This window comes from Microtus ochrogaster, chromosome 5 (assembly GCF_000317375.1).
Source record: "Microtus ochrogaster isolate Prairie Vole_2 chromosome 5, MicOch1.0, whole genome shotgun sequence".
NCBI lineage: Eukaryota > Metazoa > Chordata > Mammalia > Rodentia > Cricetidae > Microtus > Microtus ochrogaster.
Genome location: NC_022012.1, coordinates 70,081,291 through 70,101,813, shown reverse-complemented (window position 1 = coordinate 70,101,813; position 20,523 = coordinate 70,081,291). Strand labels below are relative to the sequence as shown.

General features: G+C 40.5%; 1 protein-coding gene across 1 annotated transcript in view; it reads left to right on the top strand.

Moving 5' to 3' along the window:
• Positions 1 to 8,033: 8,033 nt before the first annotated feature.
• Ice2 (interactor of little elongation complex ELL subunit 2) overlaps positions 8,034 to 20,523 on the top strand; it is a 41,567-nt gene continuing 29,077 nt past the window's right edge. Inside the window, exons 1-5 of the mRNA XM_026779101.1 lie at positions 8,034 to 8,143; positions 8,952 to 9,092; positions 10,279 to 10,383; positions 18,666 to 18,919; positions 19,112 to 19,194. Coding sequence (XP_026634902.1) covers positions 9,052 to 9,092; positions 10,279 to 10,383; positions 18,666 to 18,919; positions 19,112 to 19,194 — 483 coding nt within the window. The 5' untranslated portion in view covers positions 8,034 to 8,143; positions 8,952 to 9,051. The remainder of the gene's footprint in view (positions 8,144 to 8,951; positions 9,093 to 10,278; positions 10,384 to 18,665; positions 18,920 to 19,111; positions 19,195 to 20,523) is intronic.

Genomic DNA, 20,523 nt, shown 5'->3' with positions numbered 1-20,523 from the left:
CTGGGATTAAAGGCGTGCGCCACCATCGCCTGGCTTTATTTTTTTTTTATTTTTCCATTCAAAAATTTACACTTCCTCCCCTCCTCCCATTCCCTTCCTGCTCTCCCACTCCCCCTCCTCTCTCCTCCTCCCTCCTTATTAAGAGAGGGCAGCGAACCCTGCCCTGTGGGAAGTCCAAGACCTTCCCCCCTAGATCCAGGCAGGCCTAGGAAGCTTTGCATCCAAATAGACTAGGATCCCAAAAAGCCAGTACGTGCAGTAGAAATAAGTCCCAGTGCCTTTATCAATGGCTTCTCAGTCAGCCCCCATTGTCAGCCACATTCAGAGAGTCCGGTTTGATCACATGCTTGTTGCGGTAAAAAACAATGACATCTTGAATTTTGCATGCAAATGGATGGAAATAGAAAACACTATTCTGAATGAGATAACCCAGACCCAAAAAGATGAATATGGTATGTACTCACTCATTAGTGGACTCTAGCCATAAACAAAGGACATTAAGTCTACAGTTCATAAGCCTAGAGAAGCCAAATAAAAGGTGAACCCATAGAAAAACATAGATCCTCCTGGAAACTGGAAGCAAACAAGATTGTTGGGCAAAAGTTGAGAGCATGGGGTGGGGTTGGGGGGAGGGAGAAGGGAAAGACTGGGGAGAGATTGGGGGAGTGGGTGGAGATGGAGGAAGGGCAGATATAGGAGCAGGGAAGAAGATATCTACATTAAGGGAGACATTTTAGGGTTGGCAACAGACTGGGCTCTAGAGTGGATCCCAGGTGTACATGGGGATGTCCCCAGCTAGGTCCTTGGGCAACAGAGGAGAGGGTGCCTGAACTGTCCTTGCCCCACTATCACACTGATGAATATCTCAAATACCACCATAAAATCTTCATCTGGCGACAGATGGAGATAGAGACAGAGACCCTCATCAGAGCAACAGACTGAACTCCCAAGGTCCAGTTGAAGAGTATAAGGAGGGAGAAGAGGAGCAAGGAAGTCAGGACCGCAAGGGGTTGGTCCACCCGCTAAGGCAGAGTGCCTGTTCTAATGGGAGCTCACCAAATCCAGCTGGACTGGGACTGAACGAGCATGTGATCAAACCTATCTAATAATCTTAAAGTCAAACCTTGCTCTAAGTCCCTTTCTACCCCAGTGGTTCTCTCCATCCCTCTCCCGCTCCATAAGCAATCATCTTTCTTTCCTCCCCAACAGTCAATGCTGTTTCACATTGGTGTGGGCTTTTACACAGCTGAGACTCCTTCTGTCCTTATCCTCCAAGATCCAACGCAGGAAGGGGCAAGGTGGCCTGATAGAGGGCCCCAGCACTCACCTGCTCCTCCACAGAGAAGGCACCAAAGCAACAGGTGTTCCTACTCCACAGTGAGATAAGTAGCAAGGGGAGGGTACTGGGAATCAACAGGAGGAAAGGGGACTCTTTTTTATTATTATTTTTATTGAGCTCTACATTTTTCTTTGCTCCCTTCACTGCCTCTCCTCTCTCCTTCAACCCTCTCCCATGGTTCTTATGCTCCCAATATACTCAGGAGATTTTGTCTTTTTTCTACTTCCCATGTACATTAGATCCATGTATGTCTCTCAGGGTTCTCATTGTTGTCTAGGTTCTCTGGGATTGTGATTTGTACGCTGGTTTTCCTTGTTTTATGTTTAAAAACTACTTATGAGTGAGTACACTGGGTCTAGGTTACCTCACTCAGTATGATGTTTTCTAGTTCCATCCATTTGCCTGCAAATTTCAAGATATTGTTATTTTTTTCTGCTGTGTAGTACTCCATTGCTTAAATGTACAATATTTTCCTCATACATTCTTCAGTCAAGGGGCATTTAGGCTGTTTCCAGGTTCTGGCTATGACAAACAATGCTGCTATGAACATAGCTGAGCACATGTCCTTGTGGCACAATTGAGCATCCTTTGGGTATATACCCTAAAGTGGTATTGCTGGGTCTTGAGGAAGATTTTATAATTTTCTGAGAAATCACCACACTGACATCCAAAGAAGCTGTACCAGTTTGCATTCCCACCAGCAATGCAGGAGTGTTTGGAAAGGGGATTCTTTAAGAGTCACAGATAGAGAAACAAAACTGTAAACAGAGATGTCTTGTTCATTTCCCAGCTGCCAGACCCAAATAATCACACAGAAACTATATTAATTACAACACTGCTTGGCCTATTAGCTCAGGCCTCTTATTAACTAACTCTTACACCTTAAATTAACCCATTTCTATTAATATGTGTATCACCACGAGGCTGTGGAATACCGGTGAGGCTCCAGTGTTTATCTCCTTCAGCAGCTACATGGCATCTCCATGACTCTGCCTACTTTCTCCCTCTCTCTATATACATATCTCTGTTCAGAGTTTCCGCTTGGCTGTACTCTGCTAAGCCATTGGCTGAAACAGTTTTATTCATCCAACAATAAGAGTAACACATATACAGAAGGACATCCCACATCACAAAATACCTTGGCGTTGGCCACTCCAGAGTTGGGGTAGGGAGTACCCCCTCTGCAGGGGAAGAATGGGAGAGAGGACTCGCCCAACATAGACCATGGTTCTCCTGGCTAGGCATCTCCTGGGCTCTACAGGCTTACATGTGGAACAGTAAGAGACCTGAATTGGCTTAGGGATTTGACTCTGGACAAAGACTCCATTCCAAAACTCTCCTAAGGCTGTAATTGGAGGCCATCTTGAAAAGGTATGTATTATCTAAATTTGGACTACTTTGGGGGACAAAAATCCTCATGTATTCCCATCTCTGAAACCCACACAGACATTCCCCTGCACTGGGTCAGCAGCTAGGTCCTCACAAACAAATTTTGGAGTGACCGAGTGGCTCAGTCACAACCCCCTAACCTGATTCTTGTGAGACTTTTCCTAGAGAGACTATTTTTAACAGACAGAAAAATCAAAGAGGGATTCCATCCAACTACAGCTTGGCAGACCCATGAGTTCATTGGTGGGACTTACAGGATCAGGTGACAAAGGCAGCCAGGTCATGAGGATGTCCTCCACAGCACCAAGGAACAGCTACTCCACAGAGCTGCTGCTTGTTTCGGCAGTTGCTTCGGATGAATGTAACCTCGTGAGAGGCGGGCCAACCTACTTTGCCTCGCCCCCCACCCCCACGCACACCTGAGGAAGTTAATAGATCCAATCTAGAGAGAGCCGTCTGCTGGTGGTCATAGATGCTCTGCTTCAAGATGGCAATAATCATGCCATTGTAGAAAAAGCAGATGCTCTCTGTAGGGCCACTGTTGCCATTGGTTGGGGGACACCAAAAAGAATGGACAGCCAGGATCTCGTCTTTAAGAGCAGCAGAGTCGTCAGTCTCGAGGTTTCACAGCAGTCTCAGGCCTGAAGGACTTGGCTACAGTTCTCACCACCCCAGCTCCCTTTCACCAACCGGCTACATAAAGGACAGGGATGGGAGTCCGTGGTCCCAGTGCCCAAAGGAGTGGGCAAGCAGTTAGTGGCAACAGCAGGGGCCCAGTTGTCAGAGACCCTTCATAGCTGCCTGGGAAGGAATTCTGGCCACATCCCATTCACGCCCTGCAGGACACTACAGCTGAAATCACTAAAGAGTCTGTTCAGTGTGTTGAAGCCTACTGTAGTCCCAACATTTAGAAGGCTGAGGCAGGAAGATTAAACTGAGTATGAGTCTAGCCAGTGGGCTACGGACTGAGACCTTGTCTGAAAAAAATAAATAGAAAGGAAAGAAGGAGGGAAGGGGTGAGAGGGTGAGAGAGGGACAGAGGGACGGAGGAGGGAGGGAGGGAAAGAAGGAGAGAAAGCGAGCAGTGAGCTGAGGAGAGAAAACTGCAGCCTGTGCCCATGCACTGGTAAGTAGGATCTGACATCTTGCCACTAGCCACACCCACAGTAGCAGCTATCTCTGTCCCCAGCTGATCTTATGCTTTTGAGAGGACTAGACATGAGCACAGATAGATACACATAGTCTTGAAAAGTGCAGAGAAGAACACAAACCATTGAGTGGACCTAGAAGACTGTGAAATAGGAAGGAGAAAAATCAGTGAAAACTGGGTCTGAACGAGAACCAAACAGAAATGCTGAAAATGAGGAGCAAGTCATTAAAAAAAGTTCAATTGAGGATTAGGGAGGTGGCTCAGTGGCTAAGAGCACCCAATGGCTGCTCCTGCAGAGAACCTGAGTTCAGTTCTGAGCTCAAACCCATCTGCAACTCCAGTTGCAGGGAACCCACCCAACACCCTCTTCTGGCATCTGAAAACACTCCATGTACATAGTATATATACATACTTTCATACACAATACACATACAGTGTACATGCCAAACATACATATAAAATAAAATAAAAATAAATATGGCTGGAGAGATGATTCAGCAGTTCAGAGCACTTGTTCCAGCACGTACATGGCGGTTCACAAACATCCATAATGACAGTTCCAGGGAATATAATCCCTCTTCTGATGCCCCACAGGCACTGCCCACACTGATGGCATGCAGGCAAAACATTTATACACATAAAATAAAACAAATAAACCTAAAATAAAAGTTTAAAATGAACATCTTTTAGGAAGTTCATTTGAAAGCCTCAGCTACAGAACACATCAAGTGGGAGAGAGAATACGAAAACTTAAAGATAGACCTTTCAAAACACCAAATTCAGGCAAAGCAGAAAGGAAAAAAGAGGACGTTCAAAATTTGGGGGACACCATTAAATAAACAAACATTTTATCATTGTTATACTCAAGTCAAGAAAATAAAGTTTAAGGGTATAGAGAATTCACTAAGTGAAAAGCTAACAGAAAACTTTCCTAGCCCCAGAAAGACATAGACATCCATGTACAGAAGATGTCTGGACCCCAAAAAGACATGACCAGAAAGGATCCTCACCATTGTAACGAGACTGTCTAAAGGATAGGCCAGCACTGGGGTTATAGCTCAGTACTAGAAAACCTGACTAGCAAATTTAAGCCCTGGGTTAACTCCCAGGACAACAACAACAATAATAAATCAATAAACAGCCAAGTACATAACAAAAAAGAACTATGAAATCTACAGGTGCTAGATCACATTTAATAGCAGCCCCATTAGATTAAGAGAGATTTCTCAGCAAAAGCCCTGCAGGCAAAGAGTGTACAGAATGTCACAGTTCCAGTCATAAAAGAAAACAACTGCCGATCAAGATTACTATACTCAGCAAAGCTATCCTTCAGAAGTGAGGGGAAACATCTTCCAAGATAAGCAAAACCTGAGGAAACTCAGAACTACCAAACCAACCTTACAACAGCTGCTTCATGAGGAATTCAGAAGGGAAAGAAAGAAGATACACAAAATAGAAGATACACAGAAGACATATCTGACATGGTGGATGCAATAAACCATCACATCACAATGGTGAGAAAGAAGGGAACAAAAGGTACTCAAAACAGCTAGAGGGAAAATCCACAAGATGGCGGCCGTAACCCTGTATCTTTCAATAAAAACTGAACGTAAGTGAACTAAATTCTCTAGATATAGCATACAGGCTATTGGAGTATGGTAATGTATGCCTATGCTTATAACCCTAGTGCTTGAGAGGCTGAGGCAAGAGGATTGTGAGTTCAGGGCTATCCTGGCTACATAGTGAGTTTGATGGTACATAGAAAGATTATGAGCCTTGACTCCACAGTGAGACCCTGTGTCAAAATAATAAACAATAAAAAACAAACTCCACCAACATCAGCTGCCTATGAGAAACTAACGCCCAACACCAGTAAAGACAAACAACAGAAAGGGAAGGACAGAAGAATGTTTCCAGCAAATAGAAGAGAGGAAGATTCAGACGGGGTAAAACTGAAAGGATGAGCTTGCATTACAGTGACATCATAAAAGTACAAAGGAAGATGCAAAGTATTTTTATAACTATGTCAACAAATAGGAAAAGTGACACACCTCTGGAAAATAAATAATGTGATAAATAATCATGTTGGGAACAAAGAAGGATAATGGAGTGGAGTGGCAAGTATCAGCAGTATAGGCCTAAAATCCTGGTGCTCTGGTAGCTGAGGCAGGAGAAACACAAGCTCCATCCAGCCTGGACCACATGAATAGACCCTGCACACACACAGAAACACACACATACACATACATGTATGTAAAACTTATATATAAATAAAATTATATATACATATATACACATACACATATACATATATGTATAGGAAGTCTAGCAATTCCAGGCCCAGCTACTGGCTAAGTAGGATCTTGGTTTGCAAAAATGGCTACTTTCTTGCTATGTTGTCACGTGGTGGAGATGGATATTCTGTCTCTCTCCTCTTTCTTAAAAGCTATGCAGAATTACCCAACTATGCCTAATTACTTCCCAAAGTCCTCCCTGCAAATAATACAGCATCACACTGCAGGTTAAGGCTTCAACATATGAATGGCTAGTGCCATGAACATTCAGGGCCTAACAGATGGCAGAAGTCATGAGAGCGGAGTTTTAGTTTTTAGTTCACTGGTCATCTGATGTTGAAAGTGAGCTGACTGCCTGGGTCTGTGCAAACAAGAGGGTTATAGGAGACAATATCTTACGTGATTTCTGCTCCTAACACTGTCATTCCATATACCCTGCCCTTACTAGCACTCAGATACCCCAGGCCAGAGCACAACAGTAACAAAAATCTGGCTTCTTAACAACCGTGCATGTTAGACTACCGTTCCATCATTGTGACAAAATGCCAGGCACAAACAAGCTCAAGGGGGGAAAGACTTCAAATTTCAGGTTTCAGTTCAAGATCAGTTTGATCTGTTGCTCTTTGGTCTGGGATGCAAAAGATTAAGTATGGAGAAAGCAAAACTGTCCCACCCCATGGCAGCAAGTACAAGTCTATACTCAAAGACACTTGCAGTCCCTCACGCTAGCAATTCTCCTCCTCTGAACTCACACAGTGTTGCACGTTTGCGTTCACTTCCTGCCGCTGTGACATCGTAGAGGGAAGGGCTATATTTACCTCCTGCTTTCAGCCTGTGGTCGTTTGACACGTGTCTGGGCTCATGGTGAAACGGAAGAGTGTCAGAAAGCGCATGCAGTTGGCAGTTAGGCACCTCCTGGTAGCCAAGAATCAAAAAGAGGGGAAGAAAGAGTAAAAACCCAATGTCATCTCCACCACTGACTTCCTAAGGTCAAAAGTTCTGGAAAACTCAGTATTTAAACATGGTCCCCCATGTACTCAACACTAAACATTTAAGTATATGTGCTCGGTGACCTAATTTCAAGTAGAACCCACCATATCCTGGTTATCCCACAGGCTTGATGATCAAGCCCTTAGTATATAACCTTCAGGGGATGTTTATAATCCACCCCCCATAACACCTAGTCTTAGATTTATTTAAATGCTTCTGTGTGTAGTTACCAGCAGAGGACAGCAGGGGGTGCCAAATAACCTGGAGCTGGATTACAAAGGGTTGTGAGCCTCCTGATGTGGGTGCTGGGAACTGAACTTGAGTCCTCCGGAAGAGCAGCAACATTCTTAATTACTGAGCCCTCTCTCGAGCCCTAGTAACACTTTTCTTAAATAGTTCGTCGCTTTCTTTTTTGTTTCATTTAATCAAGATGACTTTAGAGTCCTCAAAATCAAAAGTTCCTGGAAAAGACAGTGTTTGCCTTGGTCCTTTGTGAACTCAATACCAAACACAAAGTGTATATGCTCAAAACATCTTTTCCTTATGAATTGCAGATGGACACTGGCATCTGTCTCAAAATGGGACTGTGAGTGGATTGGAGAATTTGGGCGTAATAAGGGCCTACTATGTGTTGAGCAGTGTGCTAAATGTAGCTTCATTCTTTATGTAGAACTTTCCAGAAGCCCCATGGATGTATTAAAAATTGATGAAAAGGACTGACTATGTAGCTTGGTAAGAACTAGGGAAGCCTGAGGTCACAGCCAGGGGTCGGCGGGTCTCACACTCTCCCAGTGGCCGATTCTCTCAGAGGATTCGCACACAAGCCCCTCCCGCGGCGCTCTCGTGACGTCATCACGCGCGGCCGGGCGGGCGCCCTCGGGGCTTTAAATGAGGCCTTTCTAGGCTCGCAGCAGTGAGTTCGGCAAAGCGTGTGTAGAGGGGTCGGCTTTTCCCCGGGCCAGAGCTGCTTGGGACCCTGAGGTGGGCGGAAAGGTTGCTGCGCGCGGACTCGGGCTCGCCGGGGACGCGAGGGGCGGGAGAGGGAACATGGCGGCCCGGGTCTGAGGCAGCGCCTCACCGGGCTTTCCTCCCAGGCCTTTGTCGGCAGCTTTCCTCACGTGCTCTCTTCGGCGGCTTTCCTCACTACTTACCGTTTCCGATACTTTCTCTTCTTTGCCTTCCCTCAGTTCCCCCGGCGCTCACTGTCCCCTCCCCGCGCCCTCAGCCCCACTCTGAGGTAGGTAGGCTGAGAAGGACGCCCATGAGACCCCACAGGTGACCAGAGGCCAATTCCTGCGTTTGGCTCTTAACTATACCACGCCCGCACGGGGCGACAGAAAAAGCACCCGGTGTGGAGAAATCAAACTTCAGCTGCAGTCGTGTGCCTGATGAACCCTCCGAGGGTTCCTGGGAATTGTTCTCTGGAATTGCCAGCCCTTGAGTCTCAGAATTGCAAAGCTCTCTTTGAAAGATCCAGGGAGCCTTTTCTGTGTATTGTGTGACAGGATCTGCCCTCATGACAGTCTGCGACTGGAGGGAATGGATGCTGCCTGCCATAGTGTCAACAATGCGAGAACACCCTCTGCTTTGGGTTCTCAGAACTCAACTGATGTCCTTGCGTCTGTCAAAGGAAAGTGACTCCTTCTGTGTCATCTTTGCCACAGAGAATCGTGGCAGTGTTCTGTCGCTTGTTTCTCTTTAGTCAGTTGAGAGTAGATGTTAAACCAAGGGTCTTTCTCGCCCCAGTCCAGAATCTAGGTTTGATCTTGACCTTTTTGTTTTTCTTCAGTTGAATGTAGATTCTAGGAAGGATCCCATGCTCACTACCTTGGAGCCTTCACTGCCAGGCTGGACTCTGGTGGGCTAGAGTGAAGGAGAGAGCTAGGAAGATGAGCTCTAGCGTAACCGTGAGTGAACCAAGGCTGAACTGGTGAGTCGGACCTCTTCCTCATCCACTCTGGAGGAGTGAGACAGGGACGGTGGGTAGCACAGGAAGGGAAGGTCTCTGGCTTGAGAGGGTTTTTAAAAACATTTTTTTTCAGGGCCTCAGATTTTACCCTATTCATATACCAAAACTTTTGAGTTGTAGCTGACTAATTTCAAGACAACTCAGCACTCAGGGTTAGTTGTCATTTCATCTGAATTGTTGTTCTCTTGTGGAGGAGAAGTGCTGAAATTGTTCTCAACATTTTCAGTTTTTTAATTCCTTCACTCAAGCATCGACCATAACAGATCAGTCTCAATTATAATGGTCACTTTAGTATACCTAGAGCTCACTATGGAGACCAAACTGGCCTTCAACCTAGAGAGATCCACCCGCTTCTGCATCCTGAGTGCTGGATTAAAGGTGCTGTTCACCATGGCCAGCCTGTGTCGAATCATCTACAACACTTCCTAGTACTGCAGTGTGTGTTCACATGCGATGCAGGTACTCCTGCACCCCTCTGGCACTGTGAAAGCAAAAACGATTTTGCAGTGTTAAAGACCTGGGAGCGCTTTCTCACAGAGTCCTACTGATCAGTGTCCTCCCTAGATTAGTTAACCTCAGTATTTTTTCAATTTCTTTTATTTAACCGGCATTGACTATATTAATTTCAAACTAATTTTGATGTTATAAAACTCATCACTTTAGAGGTGGTTTTAGCAAATATCCATCATTTACCCCATTTAACCAAGTCAAGAAAAGTCAGCAGTAAATAAGATAGCCAGTGTTTTCACCTGGGGCAATAGTACATGAAACAAAAACAAGTTGAGCCACATTCTGTTCAAATACTTTAACATTACAGTTCATGGCCAGAGATGGGGCTTGTCCTGGACAGAACCTTGATTATACTTCAGTGTGGCCCACCTTTAATGCTCAGGTTTCTGAAGTTTAATAGTTTACTACAGGAAAACAGATTTTCGGAGCGTGAGAATTTTATACTGCCCCAAGCTTAAAGCTATCCAAGAAATAAAACATCTAAACATGTAGGATCTCACACATGAAATTAAACTGACTAGGGGTGATTGGGAACAGCTGAGGGTAGAGGTCATGAATCACAGCTGTAGCATTATGCTTCTTTGTCTAACGTGAGATTTTGAATTGTCAAGTGCAAGTAAATTACTTTATTTCACAGGGATGTTACACCCAAAAATGGCCTTAAAGTATTTTTCTCTCCAGAAAATTATAAAGATCATTCCATGGCTCCAAGTTTAAAAGAACTCTATATTTTGTCTAACAGGTAATGTTCATTTGGTTATTTATTTTCACATTTCATTGCTGTTTTTCTGAGAGATGAAGTTTTATGACTATTTTAGTAAATATTTAAATTATAAAATGTGAAAAGTAGAAAGATACTCATAACATTTTGATATTTACTTTTCTCCATTACATACAACATGAGATCATAGCTGTAATTATCTCTGAACACCATAAAACTTTATAATTGAGTTTTATCATTAAAACTCAGTGTTCTGTATTTATTTCCATTCATACATACAGTATTTCTCTTTAATCTTAATTAATAGTTTCATATTCTTTATATGTGTACTTTTAATTCCTATAGCAAGTCCTATGTGGGTTTGTTTTTTTTAATTTTGCAATTATTTCTGTATGATAAAGTCATACAAATTTAGTCAGACTGCGTGTATATTTTTGATTTTAATAGATGGTACCAAATACCAATTCATCAAAAGAATTTTTGTCTTCTGTGGTATAAAAATGCCTAGTCAGCAATAATGTTCCATTATTCCTGCTTACATGCGTGTAGCAGTTCCTTTTCCTCTTTTAATTGACTGTGTCTGTTGTTTTGTGGGTTGCTCTGGAGACCAGAGATGTGGGACTAGGAAGCCCCTCCAAAGGAGTTTTCCTGTGCTGCGGCCCTGTTCGCTTTCACAGGGAAGAACGTTATCCTACTTGCTCTTCTAGCTTCATTTTCTCTTGCTTCCAGTCATTTTGATCAACATTTGAAAATACCAAAATTTCTTTTTTAAATAATCTTCTCCACGTTCCTTTCTGTCACCTCTGCTTCCATTTGACTTACACTACTTTAGAGGTGTGTATGTGCTGACATGAAGTGAGGATAAGCAATTTGTAAGGCTATAGAAGGCATTAACACAACAGTGGTGGTCCTTCCACAGCAATAATTAAGCTTGGTAGGTAAGACTTCTCAATGAAAAGGCAAATCAGCGGGTGAATTAAAAAATGGGAAAAAGATGCTTTCTGAAGCTTTTCCTCTTGCATTATCAGTGAGCTTTTGACTGTGGAGCTCTTCAACTCAGCTTTCTTTCCAGTCTTCTGGTTTTTATAGTGGTTCTCAGATTCTTTCACCATCTTCACCATCATGTTTTTCACTATGCCTGACCATTAGACATACGTTCAAGCTTTAAGAAGTACTGATTTTGTACTCTCAACCTAGTCTGTTGAATCCAGACCACTGAGAATCAAGGATGTTTCTAGGGACTTGACTTAGTTTATAATGTCTGTTTGTGTGTCTTGTACTACACACATCAAAATACTTCCAGATAATAGGAGTTATAGTAGTATGCATTATTGTACTTCTATCTAGATGATAAATTTTTAGTTAAAGCATATGTGTGCTTTTATTTTGGTAGATATTGCCAGATTGCTATGTAAAACATTAAAATAAGTCTTTGTTAATATCTTTGGTAGTGTAAGCTTTAGAAAATTAAGATTCCTAGATGTATACATCTATGGATTTTTCTAAAAACTGTTACTGTTATTCATTCCTGGAGATAACTAATTTCATAAAACTTCCCAATCATTTAATACCTTTGATCATTTAAATCAAATAATGTTTATCAACATCCTTTCCCTTTTATCTGAAATGTTCTTAAGGTCAAAGGAGAAATAGTCCAGGGTTGGTCTGGTGATATGTTCAAACTATGGCCCCAGAGAGTTGCCAAGGGCCTGAAGTAACTTGACATCCCAGGTTATTGCCTGCAAAATTTCAAGGGAAGCGGCTAGTGCCAGGAAAGTGCTGAATCAGCACAGTGTCCAGAAATGCTACACCAGAACATTCGCAAGTGACTCCACAAAAAGTGCCTAAGGAGTCAGCAGAAATACTTAGTGGTGGCCCAGCAAAAGTCCAAGTAATTCAGTATACTGGCGAGTTAAATGTCCTTTTGATACAGAATTAGAGTAATTTTGGAAGACGAAATCTCAATTGAGAAAATACCTCCACCAGATTGACCTATGGGCAGCCATAATTTTCTTGATTGATGATTGATGTGGGAGAGCCCAGCTCAACTGTGGGCTGTGTTACCCCTGGGACTGTAATCCTAGGTGCTATAAGAAGGTAGAATGAACAAGTCATGAGGAGCAAGCCAGTAAGCAGCAGTCCTCCATGGTCTCTGCATCAGCTTCTGCCTCCAGGTTCCTGCCCTTTCTGAGTTCCTGCTTTGATTGAGTTCCTGCCTCAGTGATGAACTGTAATATGAAACTGTAAGCTTGAAATAAACCCTTTCCTCCTCAAGTTGCCTTTGGTCATGGTGTTTTATCACAGCTATAGAAACCCTACATAAGACAGCTCAGCAAATGCTGAATGGTGGCTCAGTAAAACCCCAAGGGTGATGTGACAAAAGCGTTCTGTGACAACTCAGAAATTCCAGCTAATGAATTTGGAAAAAATTGCCCAAAGGTAGCTTAACAAAGCTTCCAAAAGATTGCTCAGCAAAATTGTTCAATAATAATTCAGCAAGACTACTAAATGGAGGTTCAACAAAAATCTCCAACAATGACTCCACAAAAATACCTAATAATTCAGAAAGCCATCACTTAGTTACTTAAACAGAATACTAAGTCATGAACCAGCAATAATACAAATGATAACTCAGCCTGACATCTAACAATGACTCTGCCACCTGGCACAACCCTGAGATGACTCCACCATACCCAACAATGAGCACAGTACCCAGTCATGACTAAGTATAAAGTACTGTTAGTAGAGAAAGCAGGAACAATTATGTATACAGTCATTGGCTTTATTTTCCTGAAGAAAAAAATTCCCACAGCCCAGAATCTGTAACAAAAATTTTGAAAAAGGATTGACACCAGTCTCCTTAATGACAGTTATTTAAACCTGTGAGCAACACAAGGATCTCTGACAAACTTGAGATTCAATTAGCTGACTGAGTCTCAGGAAGATCTATCTCTACACACAAGTGCTCAGGTTAGAACAAATGGACGGGGTGATGCCTGAGAACAGCTGAAGCAGTGTCCCACAATCTGGGCAAATACCCACACAATCACATTAATGGGTGGCTGATTTCAAAACAAATCAGTATCTCACCCATCAGCACCTGCTTTGGAGCCATAGACAGCAGTGTCACTCTGGGTCTGCACTCAGTCACTCCTGTCACACTGTAGGAAAAGTTAACTACTCATTCTGACAGAGCTAAGTCATGATTATGTAGATGACACCTCAGTGTGGTAGTCATCTTGAGTTCCCAAGTTAGAGGAACAGGAATGGAGGAATGTGAGAACTAGAAGGCACCTTGTTCAAGTCCTCACTCTCTTAGTAGTTGGGCAAGGCTAAGTCTGGACAAGCCTTTGAAAGAGTAGAAACTTATTAAAAAATCACAGCACTTAGGGAAGAACACTCTGTTGTAGAGAAAAAATTTCAAACATACAGCAGAATTAGAACTTCTGCAGGGACTACCATTTTACACAATTCTTGGATTCTGTGAATTCACTTACCTGTTTGTCTTTAACCCTCTTCTGTGTCATTACACCTTGCTTGGATGCCTTTCAAAGAGCTGCTAACATTGTACTCCTTCTATTAAAGTAGCATAGTATTTTATTTTTTCATTTTTCATCTATTCGTGTAATATCTCAATTTATATACATTATGGTATTAGGAAAAGCTAAAAAATCTCTGGACCCATACATGTAAATTGACATTTTCTCTCTCAGGCTCTTGAGGATTTTTTTTTTTTAATGTGTGTGGGCATTTTGCCATATCTGTGCACGTGTGTACAATGATGCCAAAAGAAAATATCAAATCCCCTGGAACTGGAGTTAACAGTTGTGAGCTACTATGTGGCGTTTAGAAACGAACCTGGGTCTTCTACAATAGCAGCCAGTGCTCTTAACCAGTGAGCCATCTGTCTGGTCCCTTTTAGGATCCATAAGGGCAGACCGGGCAATGGCAGAGCCTCCAGGGAACACAGGCCTCTGTGCTGCACGTGCTCTTCCAGGATCATGCTTTCATTCCAAATGTTGGAAGCTTCTTTCAGGAATGAACTCAAGTAGCTGCAAGGAGTACCTGTTTCTTGTAAGGAGAGAGGTTTTGAAAAACTCTCTGATCTCCCTCTTTCCTAGCACTTTTCCTAAACCCTTTAGTTTTGATTTGGGGGCTTTTGTTAATGTTTTAGTTTCACATACAAAAAAAAAATGGGTTCCATCATTGGCATCTTCATCCAAATATTGTATTATACTGTGTTCTCATTTATTCCCTCTTCCATGCTTTCCCTCCTCCCTAGGCTGTTTCCCTTTCTCCTCCAAGATAATAACCCTTTGCTTTCTTACTGCATGCAACCTGTAATTTTCTGGATTTCCCACCTACCTTATAAATCTCTTCCTCTCCTTATGATCCACTTCCGAATTAAGTTCAACACAAATATATAAAGTTTTAAATGTAAGGTTATCATTTGTTTTTCTTAGTCTGACTTATTTGACTTAACAATAATTTCTAGTTACATTTTATGTTCTTATAGATATTCTGGTTTCTTTTTTACAACTATAAAATTCCATTGGAATTTTTGTCTTAGCCTTCATTTCAGATAAGAATTTCTAACTTTATCCTTTTTTTTTTCTTTTTGAGACAAGAGCTCATTATGTAACTCTGGCTAGCCAGAGCTCACTGATCCATCTAACCTTATCTTTCTGCATCCATGAGTTCTAGGACTGCAGGCTTGGCCACCATGCCTGGCTTTAATATTAGTTAGTCTTCATTCTGCCATGCTTCTTACTTTAATGGTTCTTTGTAAGGATAGTTTTGTTAGGCATTTCTTAGGCATGAGTTATATAAAGGAGAGGAATTTTTCTGCCATTTAGCCTTATTAAAAAAAAACTTCTAAAATGTTTTTCTTAGAATATGCTTTCCTGTCTTTAGATTATTTTAATACGGCACAGTTTATTAGTGTAATTTGCATTTTAACGTTAAAGATAAGCACAAAGCATTGATACGTGTTTCTAAACTTTGTTATAAGGAACTGGTTTTGTGCTTCGGTTATTTCTTGTTGGAAAAAATAACATTTTTTTATTTATAATATAGTAATTTTTGTGTTCTCTGGCATGTTGGAAAAATACCTTTAATTGGGTTGATTTCAAGACTATGACATTTTTACTTGCCCCATCGCATCACCAAAAAGCGTTTTACTCTTAATTTCAGCATAAAAAGCATTAATCAAACTCTTGTACTCCATACATGTTTGTAAGATGAAAGGACCACCAGAATAGTGTGATGTTAGAAGTCAGTGTGAATGAAACTTCAGATTACAGTATGCACTGTGGCCCTGTAAACGCTTCAGGGGTTCCTTTCTTTTCTTGAAAAAATGGCATTTTTTCTTTCAAGAGATATGCATGTAGAAATAAACACCTGCCTTTATTTAAAATTAAACATTTAGTTATAGATCTTTATAATTGATTTTTAAGCCAACAAGTTACTGAATAGTTCTGAATAAGATGAGGAGAAATAGTTGCTGTAACTTGATTAATATAAGAGAAAGCTAAACTCTTAAGATTCAAGTAGACTTTGAGGTGGAGCCCAGAAATACCATTTCTAAATGTGATTTTTAAAGAAACTGCCAAACTAGTCGGCTTAGTGTCTAGCAAACTAACAGTTTGGAACATTCCTTTATTTCATAGAAACTTGAAGTAGAAAGGAAAATGGTAGTTGACAAAATGAAGGAGGAAGCTTCAAACTATCAACTGAAATAAAATGCAGTGGTGTAATGTATGTAGGTAGTGCTGTTGGGTACTTGTGGCTGCACCTGATGAAGATTTGACAGCACTGCACTTGAAAATGATCTTGATGTGCTGCCATTCCATTCTTCGCTGCATGTAGCCAATTTAAACTGCTCGAATGTCTGACATTCCTACTCGGGCATATCTGAGTCAGCATCTTGTTGCTGCAGCAGCTTAATTAAATTTGCCAGTTTGTGCCAGGAGGAAAGACATGTTCTCATATTCAGAGAGACAGCTGTGAAGCAGTATTGTTAAGAGTTGCGGACACAATACTGTTAGGTTTGAATAGCTCTCAAGACATATTCTAGTGAGAAATCAATTTGCTGTAATACATTTCTACCAAGATCAGCAGTTAATATTCATTTTGTTAACCTAAAATGAGCTTATTTTTATACAGCTATCGGAGAAACTTAGAGCTAAGTATTTGTTCTCTTGCCTGTATTTCTGGAGTCAACCTAAGGATTCCAATTTTAATTTCCAAAATTCTTTCCCATTAACTAATTAGCTATTTGTTGAGTTTCCATTCATAGTTTATCTCTGAGTGTTTTAAAATGATTTTGCTTTATTTGAGGGAGGAAGGTTCTTACCCTTTTCTAAAATACTATTTTCAGACTTTGGAATTTATACCATATTTATTTTAGTTTTATAAATTAATAGTTCCTAATCGTATCAATAAGACCCAAACCTTTGTACTTTTTTATAGCAGCTATTTTGTAAGAACTAATGTACTTCCTTCATTAGCCCAAACTGAGATTGATAGCTAGTAGCTAGTTACCAGAAACATAACTTTTAAAAATAGCTTGTTTTAAATACGTAATGTGAGATAAAAGGAGAGCAATACCTACCCTGCATTGTGTAGTGCATCTGTGCATAGACATTCCTACAACAGAAGATGCGATGTTTGGGAAGATTGTCCATTTATAGTGGGTGTGGCATGTATACAGCCTATAAGAAGCCTCTGATTCAGTTCTCAGAAACCAAATCCTAAAATGAACAAGATTGTATTTAAGAGAAGCAGAAAAAATATACTAAGCCATAATTATAGAAAAAAAATGTGGTATCAAAGTAATAGCAAGTCAGAATTGTTTTTAATGTTAGAAATAAAAGGACCTTTAGAAGTTGTGTGAAAGTGTCATATATTCTAAGCATCCAGTATTTCTCCAGATTATGGCCAACCTTTCACACTGGTGACGAATTAGATGTTCCCACTGACTTAAAGAAACGAATGCCATAAGAAAAGCAACACTGTCATGATTGCAGCCATTGTCCCCTTCCTTCTCCTTCCTTCTTAATCCATGCTCTCCAGAGCATTCTTCTCAGCCAGCTATTTGGCAAATTTAGTTTGGAAACCTAATATCATTATGATACTGCACATAAATATACATATGTATATATTATATATTTTTTTTCTTCTTTCATATGGATGTAGTTTTCTTTCATTCATCAAGCCACTGGTTTAAGATCCTGACAATCAAAGATTGTACTATAATCTGCTCTTGGACATAGCATGTGCTAGTAAGTATAAATATCAGTGAATACTAGTAAATGAGTCAATAGACATCCATCTTTATCATGAGTTTCCTTTCCTTTATGAATTATTGTTTAGTTGGAGCCAAGTTAAAGAAACAATGACTGTGGTAGAAATCAGAGTTGTTAGAGACCAAGGAAGTGGAGTTTTTTTTTTTTTTTTGTTATTCTCTTACTGAAATTGTAGACTAGTCTCTTACTGAATAGCAAAGATAGAAACAATTTATGAACAAGATAATAATTTATGGTTGTATGTTTTACTAGAAATAGTAAAGTGACTCTTAATTGGGGGTGTCATTTTATAAACAAGTCCAATATCAGGCTCTCAAGCTGCTACCACTTGTTGCCTTCTCTTTGAGTACGCCTCCTTATAGATACGCTGTGATTTTTCTTTCGCATCCATGAAAAGCATAGAGGCATTTCCATGGAGTTAGCCATATACTTGATAGATAGAGGATTGTCCAGTTTTTCTAAAATCACTACTGCTTCCATAAAATGTAACACAGTTTTTGGAATTTTATTTTTAAGTTCTAAGATAACCAATGGAAACTAGAAAGTTTAGAATCTCAGTGAATTAATTAATGTGTGACCCCATTTTATTCTGTTCTTAATGCTCTTTGTTCACCATTTTAGCTGATACACCTACTGAAGAACCTAAGCATTAAAAGCCAAATAGCATTGCAATAAGTAAATGTTAGTATAATTCACAAGAATGATTTTCCCTTTTAATAAAAGGGGAAAGTTCCAAATAGAATAGCTGGTTGAAGTGTGCCTCTCCCTCTCTGTCAGGTGGCTGAAGGTAAGCCTGCAATGAGGTCTTTTCATGCAGAATACTTAATCTACACTAAATGATTGAACATCAAAATGCAGGTGGCAGAGTTAGATAATAATCCAGAAGTTACTGTTAATCATGCCATATTATTCTCCCTTTTGATTGAGAATCATAAGTTCCATGATAGTAATCTTCATGTGAAAAGCACATATTTGTAAATTGTATTTTTTTTCCAGACGTATAGGAGAAAATTTGAATGTCTCAGCAAGTTCTGTAGAAAATGAGCCTGCAGTTAGTTCAGCAACTCAAGCAAAGGAAAAAGTTGGGATGATTCTCCTTCCGAAACCAAGAGTTCCTTATCCTCGTTTCTCTCGGTTCTCACAGAGAGAGCAGAGGGCTTATGTGGATTTGTTGGCTAAATATGCAAAGATCCCCTCAAGTTCCAAAGCTGTTGGGACAAATACAAATGAATTCCTACAGTATTTGGTATGTATTCTATTCATCAGTTACAGAAAAGAATCAGAAAATAATTCCACTTTCTATTTCCTTTCATTTTTCTTTGCCATTGTTAATTTGTTAGTCATCTCTCTTATTATTAGGTATACTCATAGTTACAGAAATGGGAAAGTAAGGACTTTAAGTGTAGGCACTTTAAGCCTTCTGTTGATTTTATTGTGTGTAGTTCTGGCACCTGCTCTGTTGTGCATCGGCCTTACTCCAGTTCATCTTATATCCCAGCAAGAGCACCTTTACAAGCTTACTGTGGTCAATTTGAGTACATTTCGTTCATTTATCTTTTTACAGAAATGATAGTATGCTGAATATCTTTCTAACAAAATCTTTGTCCCTGTGATTATTTCTTTAAAATAGATTCTTTAAATAAATCTTTTTTAAAATAAAATTTTAAGATCAAATGCTACATGTTTTTAAAGCTTTGGTCTGTAGTTACAGATGGATAAATTATTTTTTGAAAGGTTTGAATTATTTGTTTATACTGCTATAAGAGATTTGAATGCATCTTCACCAACACTAGACATTGTTCTCTCATTTTTGGTCCTTGTTGCATATGAGAAAATGGCTGATTTCTTGTTTTATCTGAATAAATATATTGAATACCAGTGAAAACAAATATCTTCCATGTATCTATAAACCATTTTTTTTTATTTTTTCTTATTGTTTTGTTTCAAAACAGTGATGTACATGTCCCAGGTTGTCTGCAATCATTGGTAGCCAGGGGTGACAGAACAACTAGCCCTGTACCACCCCAAAGCAACAAGTTGTGGGAGTATGCCACCACACCCAGCAACAAGCACTTGTAGCTCTATGACTCTCCTAGCCATACACTTTGCTCATTTCTCCCTTAAGAGGCTTATCTTTTTAGAAAATAGAAAGCAGAATTTCCTATATGTATATTGTAATTTTGCACCAGTTCCCATGGTGTAATGGTTAATGCTCTGGAATCTGAATCCAGCGATCCAAATTTGTATCTCGGTAGAACCTGTTCCTTGAGGAAGCGACCTGGTCAGTCATCTTATCAACTCCGACCATGAAACCCTATACAAACAGGCTGCCCAGACATGCTCCAGCATCGCTGGGGGCACGCTTCACTTTCTCCTCATGTTGTAATTTTGTTCATTTGTTTTTCTATTTCTGTGGAGTTTGTTGTTGTTGTTTCTTTTCAAGACAAGATTTCCTGGTCTCTAACTCACAGAGTTCTGCCTGCCTCTGCCTCCCAAGTGCCTCTGTGGAATTTTTAATGGGTTTGGTGTGTATGTGTATGTGCATGTAATGCTTGGGGTTGAACCCATATATTTATTTACTTAAGTATATTAGTGAACTGTCTTCACACACACCAGAGAGGAAATCAGATCCCATTACAGATAGTTGTGAACCTCCATGTGGTTGCTCAGAATTGAACTCAGGACCTATGGAAGAATAGCAGTGCCCTTAGCCACTGAGCCATTTCTCATTTCTTCAGCCCCAACAAGTTTATCATTATTATTTGGTGATTTGAAAATAATTTTCTTTGTGGTTTCCACTCTGGATTTGATGTTCTATTCTTTGAAGTTCAATTTTTTTTTTTTTTTTTTTTTT